The sequence below is a fragment of the Colletotrichum orchidophilum genome, assembly GCF_001831195.1.
Source record: "Colletotrichum orchidophilum strain IMI 309357 chromosome Unknown Scaffold_155.1, whole genome shotgun sequence".
Taxonomy (NCBI): domain Eukaryota; kingdom Fungi; phylum Ascomycota; class Sordariomycetes; order Glomerellales; family Glomerellaceae; genus Colletotrichum; species Colletotrichum orchidophilum.
In genome coordinates this window covers 54,264-61,947 of record NW_019173111.1, presented here as the reverse complement: position 1 = coordinate 61,947, position 7,684 = coordinate 54,264, and the positions used below count along the sequence as shown (strand labels likewise).

The following is a 7,684-nucleotide window of genomic DNA, read 5'->3' as shown; positions in this document are numbered from 1 at the left end:
AGCCGGCTTGTTCAGCGTTTGCTGGAGATATTCTTTGATGGTTGTTTACTACTTTCTTTCTTTTCGAGACCCTGGACACCCAATGTTTATGCAGTTCTGACAACGCTCAAAACATCAAAAAAAAAGTTTAACCCACGCCCCAAGACTACTGCTCGATATCGACCGGCGCCTCCTACTCCCACAGTCACTTCCTATTTGCCTTCGCCGCTTACCAGTAATTGGGTCGCAGGCCGGCAAAGCCCGCTAGTGCGTTGGCGTCTGTCAGCGGGTCGTCTCTCTTTCTTTGGCCGGAAAGCTGTCATGTCATGTTAGCTATAGTTCTTGCTACAAGGGGTTTTTGAGTGTGGTGATTTTGTACCTCAAGCTGGACGCTCCTGTGGAGGTGTACGAGCCAATCGACGTAGCTCTGTGCCTCGTTGTTCCTGTCTTCGACGAGCATGCGCGCGAACTCGTATTCGGCGCCGTCGATGCCTTGCCTCGCCAGCTGGATACCCAGGCCTTTAGATCCCCGCATCGTCTTGAGGAACTCGACGATATTCCGTACTTGAGCGTTCAGATGTGTCTGAAGCATGGGCAGTGACGAGGTGTATGCGTCGAGGCTCTGAAGGGTCGTCTTGTCTTCGCCGAATAGATCGGCAATGAGGTTCGGTGAGGTCTGGGAATGAAGCCACAGGAGGCACTGCTGGCCGTTGTCGACGAGGTAGACACCGCCTGGTTCGACGCGGGAGAAGGATGTGCGGATCGCCGGTGGCACCTTGAGATGCCCAGATTCGTCGGGGAAGCCCTCCTCCGGGGCGAGGTTGTGGATGGGAATCATGCGCGGATACAGGTATAAGCTCAGTTCTTTGGCACCCATGGACCGGATCATCCTCATCTCGTGGACTCTGCGGTCGGAGCTCTCGTTACCCCCCTTGAAAGCGCGGCACTTGAGCAGACCAAGCATATACATTGAGAACTCCTTGAGCCTTTCCGGCATGACCAGCTGGCCGTCCGGTTGCGCCGAAGTCAAGAAGTTCTTGCGGTACGCCGAGAGAATATCGATTGTACGCTCCGTCAGATGATTGCGCACATCCTTTAGCGTCGCAGATGTGCCGGCCAGTTTTGTGCTCGCCTCCTTTGCCAAAATGGTAAAAACAGCATCTTGGTCAATGAACTTAACACTGTCCCTTGGGTTGTCGCAAACACTTGCAATAATGTTTGAGCATCGCACTCTCCGCTGGCCAGAAGCGGTAGTGTACAACAGCGCCGACTGGAAGTGGGCGTCCAGCTTCGAATCCAGCTTGCCGTCGTAAGAGAATGTGACGCCCATGGCCTTGTCAGCATCAATAACGCCAATTTCCAGGTCGGCACCAAAGGTGTGGTGGATGAAGTTGCCGTGGTAGCCGTTGATCTGCAAGCCATTCGAGCAACGGACCTTCATCAAAGCCTGGAAACCAGTCTCGCGCGTGACCGCATGCTTGATTTCCATGGACAGCTTCGTGTTGTCGCGAGCTCCGATGAAGTTGGGGTAATAGAACGTCTCTCCACCGGTAGAGGCTGCAACATGGCCGACAGTGGCAATATCGAGGTAGCCTCCAGAAGGCGAGGCGAGGAAGAAGTCAGCGCCGATGCCAGTAGCTACCATCTTCTCTGCCACCTTCTTCCATGCCGGGTGCTCGGTAGAGAAGAGCTTCTTGTCGATTTCTCCACCCGGGTGTTTTCCATCGTCGCGAAGGAAAAGACGGCCAGGTCCCCAGGTAGGCAGAGCGGCCAGAGAGCAGACGATCTTGCCTCCAGTCTTTTCTAACGCGGCTACGGCAGAGTTGAGAGTCGCCAGCAGAGCAGGTTCGGGGTTCTTGATGTCCGAGAACATAGTGGGTAGCATGGTAAGTAGAGATGTGATGACATCCCTAAAGCAAGTCAGTCAGTGCGAGGGTGCTACATTACACGGCAGGCAATCTTACTTGGATTCATAAGGGTCAACAAAGAGACCGTCACTCAGGGGCACGAATGGGTCCTCAAGATCCGGCATGATCATCATCTGGGCTTGATCTAGGGCGGGCTGCATCCATTAGTCCATTATTGACTGTTTGTAGTCCTGGCGAGCAACTCACATTGACGTTGTAGAAGTGGATATCCTTGTCATAAGTCATGAATCCGACCTTGGCACCAGGGGGAATACTCTTCTTCGGCTCGCCATCTTCGTCCCTTTCTGCGTCCTCGCCACCGTACAAGGCGGCAACAATGCCCTCGCAGAAGGACTCGATAAATCCCTTGTTGAAAGACTCCTGGGTGACATCAATGACGAACAGCCAGCGCAGGCCAGTGGGCTCCTTCGTCCAGTACTCCTTAGGCACTACAAACTCCACAGTGCCCCTGGTAAGCTCTGGCCGCTGATCGCGATCCACCCTGACACCTTGGGGAGTGAGTGCGGAGAAGTATTCGGACTGGGTGTCATTGGGGTAAGTGCACAGGTTGCAAACAAACTTGTTGCCGCCGGACCGGAACATCATGAAGGGGTTAACGTAAGCTCTGCAACGGCGGCATCTTGGAGGGCCAGAATCGCCGAAATCGAGGACTGGGATCTCAAGCTCGCCGGGTTGAAGAGGTGCCATTGGCTGGAGGAGAAGACCCATTGGGAGACCAGTAAGTGCCAGACCCTCGGCATTGGACGGAATACTGTTCAATGTTAAGCGCGCGAACTTGGGCGAAGCGTTGCCCTGGTCGTATGCAACGTAAGAGACCGTCGAGGGAGGTGGCAGGTGTTTCTCAAAGGTAGGGTAAACGTTGGAGAAGTAATGTTGTTGAAGAGAGTCACGGGAGACTGGCACACTAGGCAGGTCGTCGAGGGACAGTTTCTGGTGGCCGGAAGTCTGAACTACTGCCGGCGGTCCACCACTAGCATCAGCGCCATTTCGGGTCGCAAACTCGGCCGGGGAAGCGGGATTGCCGGGGGTGAAGGTTTGGCCAGCAGCTACGGGAAACTGGTTCATCTGTGCGTACTGGGCTTGCAAGGGGTCGTTGAGGAAGGCGGTGGCATTCGTGCCGGCAGCGGGAATTCCGTTGAAGGGTTGCGACGAGCCTGTCGCCTCGACCTGGTGATATGCGTGGCGGTCCTTCTTCTTCCTCCTCGCGGTGCCATGGCCATCCCCGAGTGACATACCCCCCATTTGCGCCGCCAAGTTTTCCTGAGACTGGAATCCAGGACTCTGCGCATACTCTTGGCCCGGGGGAGCGCCATACGGCTGTCCCTGAGGCGGCACGGAGCCAGGCTGGCCGCCATAGTATTGTTGTCCGGGAGGAGCAGGGGCGCCGTATGGAGCTCCCTGCTGGTACCGCTGCCCCGCGATGGGAGGGGAGAACTGGGGAGGTGCGGGCTGTGTCGATTGATTGGGGTTCGAAGGGTCTTGCTCGCCCTGGCCCAGCTGGTGGTACATGCTGAAGTCAGACATGTTTGCAGAAAATGGGCGGTGGTCGGTGTGTTGGAGGGTTGCGTGATGCGAAGCTCCTGGTCGATTGTTCGGGGGACTCGAATTAAATGCGGGCTAAGTACGGTAGCTTTCTAGCTGAGGTCGGAAGCACGGCGAGGTAGCTTGCTGTTGTGCACCGTTGGGATCGGGTATCAAGATTAAGGCTCCCAGAAGAATTGAACAAGAAAAGCGTGCACGCGGTCAAGAGCGCGCCATGCTCTGCAGGATCTTGAAATGGGGTGTTTGGCGACAAACTCGAGGGCAAGCCGAGCTTCTGGAAAAGTGACAAGCTTGAATTGTGTCCCCTTTCGGTCCTCTGGCCAGACGCACGAATCAACAGGGATCCCGGCCAAATTGACACGGTGACTTTCCGACTTGTTTTTCCAGACCCGATGTCTTTTTGGCATCCGACCCTGGCCAATGCGGGAGCTCCAGCAGCTGCCCGTTCCGGCGTTCACCCGTTGGAGCCCACGGAGCCGGGCCTGTCTCCACCTGCTGGAGATAAGTTACGCTAGTCCCATTCAGGCTCGGAATCGCACCGCCGCTACTCCGATATACGTAGGTAACAGATGAAGGCACGGTATCCACCTATCCACTCGTTCATGACGGAGCCTCAGCTGGCCCCTGCTCTTCAATGCTGCTTTCGCGGCGGCACGTACCTGAGCACCCTGTACCTAGGTACCTTATCCGTACGCTTTGCATGCTTCCTTGAACTTTCTGTCCCTGGTTTATTTTACGCGACATCTCCATCGTCGACCCTTCAAACCCTCTACAGTCGCAAACGACGGCGACCCAGTCTTTCCTGTTATCTGCGCACCAGCGCTATGGTCATTGCCCACACGTTTGGACCTTGAAGCGACCTCATGTCGGATCGAACCCAAGAATTTAATCTTCAAACGATGCATGGCGGCCCCGCTGAATAGACACTCAACATGTTTACCTTTTGCCCTCTCCAGGGCGCCCTTTCCGACTCGACAGCGTCGCAATCGATCCTTGAGCTCGACGGAGGTGTCAAGATTTTGATAGATGTTGGCTGGGACGAGTCTTTCGATGTCGAGAAGCTTCGGGAGCTTGAAAAGTAGCCGGCCCTTTCTACTCCTCGGCGCGCACTTGACGACCGCTGACACTCCTCTAGACAGGTCCCGACTCTGTCAATCATTCTTCTGACGCATGCTACGACATCGCACTTGGCTGCATTTGCCCATTGCTGCAAAAACTTCCCCTTGTTTACGAGAATCCCCGTATACGCTACCCGACCTGTAATTGATCTGGGCCGCACCTTGACCCAGGACCTCTATGCTTCCACCCCTCTGGCCGCGACAAAGATACCCCACGGCTCACTGACCGAGGCCGCATATTCCTTCTCCCAGAAACCAAATGCCGACAGCGACTTCCTCCTCCAAGCACCGACCTCTGAGGAAATTACACGATACTTTTCCCTGATCCAGCCTCTCAAGTACTCGCAGCCTCACGAACCCCTTCCGTCCCCCTTCTCGCCGCCGCTCAATGGACTCATGATTACAGCCTACAATGCAGGCCACACTCTCGGAGGAACGATATGGCATATTCAGCATGGTCTGGAGTCGATTGTCTACGCGGTCGACTGGAATCAAGCCAAGGAAAATGTCTTCGCCGGAGCCGCTTGGCTAGGTGGGGCCGGAGGCGGCGGCGCCGAGGTCATCGAACAACTGCGAAAGCCGACGGCTTTAGTTTGCAGTAGTAGAGGTGCAGAGAAGGTGGCTCAAGCTGGCGGTCGCGCCAAACGCGACGAGCAGCTTGTCGACTTGATCAAGACCTGCGTTAGCCGAGGAGGCACCGCCCTCATCCCAGTGGACTCGAGCGCACGAGTTTTGGAGATTGCGTATCTGCTCGAACATGCCTGGAGAGTAGACTCGGACAACAGTCTCAAGACAGCAAAACTGTACCTGGCCGGACGAAATATGTCAAGCACCCTGCGATATGCACGAAGCATGTTGGAGTGGATGGACGACAACATCGTGAGGGAGTTCGAATCGGTTGCTGATGGGCAACGTCGGGCGAATGGTGCTGAGGGAAAGAGTAAGGAGGGGGTGCCTTTCGACTTCAGATATCTGAAGCTCGTTGAACGCCGGGCACAAATCGAGAAGCTCCTCTCGGGATCTGCGGACAATGTTCAAGCAGAGGGAAGAGTCATTCTCGCAAGCGACGATACGCTGGAGTGGGGCTTCTCCAAAGACTTGATCCAAGGTCTAGCAAAAGACTCCAGGAATTTGGTCATACTGACAGACAAGCCAGCCAGGTCACTGACTGAACGATCATCAATAGCGAGAACCCTTTGGGATTGGTGGACTGAACGGAGAGATGGTGCTTCGGTGGAAGAGTCGAGCAACGGCAACAGCCTTGAGCTTGTCTATGGTGGCGGTAGGGAGTTGGAGATCCAAGAAGCCAAAAAGCAAGCATTGGACGGAGAAGAACTCAACGTATACCAGCAGTGGCTCGCTACACAGCGTCAGCTTCAGGCTACGTTACAGAGTAGCGGTGGAGCTTCCTTGCAAGCACCCGCAGACGCTGCAGACGACGTCTCGTCTGATTCCTCATCCGACTCGGGCGAATCCGACAACGAGCAGCAGGGCAAAGCCCTCAACATTTCAACGACCATGGGTCAGGCAACGCGCAAGAAGGTTGTTCTTACAGACGAAGATCTTGGCATCAACATTTTGACGAAAAAGCGGGGTGCCTACGACTTCGATGTAAGGGGCAAGAAGGGCCGCGAACGCTCATTTCCTCTCGTCATGCGGAGGAGACGCGATGATCAGTTTGGAGACGTCATCCGACCCGAAGATTACCTCCGTGCTGAGGAGAAGGAGGAAGATACACCGGACAACGAGGGTCTGCGGAGAGACGACGATGATGACCGACTTGGAAAGAAGCGCAAATGGGACGACGGAAACAACAAAGCAGCAAACAAGCGCCAGAACAACAGGGCAGGATCTGTAGATGATTTGGACGCCAACGCGACAGGCGACCATGTTGCCGACGAGCTGGACGACGTGGAGGATGTCGTCGAGGAGGAGGTACAGGGTCCATCCAAGTTGATCGTATCAACAGAGAAGGTCATGGTCAACTTGCGTATTGCGTTTGTTGACTTTAGTGGATTGCACGACAAGAGGAGTTTGAATATGTTGATCCCATTGATCCAGCCGAGAAAGCTTATCTTGGTTGGCGGCACTACGGACGAGACAACAGCGCTCGCAGCAGATTGCAAGAAGCTGCTGGCCGCCCAGATTGGAGCCTCAGAGGAGAGCGCGATCGACGTCTACACGCCGGCAATGGGCACCTGGGTAGACGCGAGTGTCGACACAAACGCCTGGGTGGTCAAGTTGGCGGACAGCCTGGTCAAGAAGCTCAAGTGGCAGAATGTACGCGGCCTGGGCGTCGTGACTGTCACAGGTCAGCTCATTGCTGAGGCTCTGGCCAAGGAAAAGCTTATCGAGAAGGACGACGGGGCCAACAAGAGGCAGAAGACCGAGACCGAAGATGGCGAAACCGGCGAGGACGTCAAGGAGGAGGAGAAGGAAGAGGATGAGGCTATTGACATCGAGGTGGTCCCCACGCTGGACTTGTTACCCTCGAATATGGCATCAGCGGTGCGTTCGGTCGCACAACCGTTGCACGTGGGCGACTTGAGGCTCACGGACCTGAGGCGAGCGATGCAGTCATCGGGATACACAGCCGAGTTCCGTGGCGAGGGTACGCTGGTGATCAATGGCGCTGTGGCGGTACGAAAGACGAGCACGGGCAAGGTGGAGGTGGAAAGCGTGGGTATCGCGGATGCAGCGACGATGATGCAGCACCGCAGCACGTTCTACGAGGTGAAGAGGATGATTTACGATGGTCTGGCTGTGGTGGCAGGAGCATGAAAAGCTCGCTATCCCTGCGATGGAGACTGTCTGTGTAAGCTTAGTCCGATACTCAATGTCAATAATAAGATGCAGAATGGATTGGCGGGGAAGACCCAATGCGTGCAGTGATTTCATAGTTGACATGCCTAATTACACGCTGCGTGCGCCAAACTGGGCCTGGCTCTTCCCGTCAAATCTGAAGAGAAGAGGCAATGTGACGAGATGCCAACGTCGAGGGTGTGACACCCTCAGCCATAGGCCAATAATGGAGGCGGTATTCGTGACGACCGTCGGTTCCCGTCGCAGGCGATGATGGCCGGGGGGTTATGTCGCCCGGAGCATCCAAGAATGGGT

At 55.5% G+C, this 7,684-nt stretch overlaps 2 protein-coding genes across 2 annotated transcripts; one reads left to right on the top strand and one right to left on the bottom strand.

The window, feature by feature from the left end:
• Window positions 1–208: 208 nt before the first annotated feature.
• On the bottom strand, window positions 209–3,431 carry CORC01_12502 (Sec23/Sec24 trunk domain-containing protein; the record flags this gene model as incomplete). The annotated part of the gene is made up of 4 exons (XM_022624122.1): window positions 209–295; window positions 359–1,889; window positions 1,944–2,041; window positions 2,094–3,431. 4 exons carry the CDS (start codon window positions 3,429–3,431, stop codon window positions 209–211), a joined length of 3,054 nt encoding a protein of 1,017 aa, XP_022469378.1.
• Window positions 3,432–4,381: 950 nt separating this feature from the next.
• On the top strand, window positions 4,382–7,348 carry CORC01_12501 (RNA-metabolising metallo-beta-lactamase; the record flags this gene model as incomplete). The annotated part of the gene is made up of 2 exons (XM_022624121.1): window positions 4,382–4,527; window positions 4,585–7,348. 2 exons carry the CDS (start codon window positions 4,382–4,384, stop codon window positions 7,346–7,348), a joined length of 2,910 nt encoding a protein of 969 aa, XP_022469377.1.
• Between the last annotated feature and the right edge of the window lie 336 nt (window positions 7,349–7,684).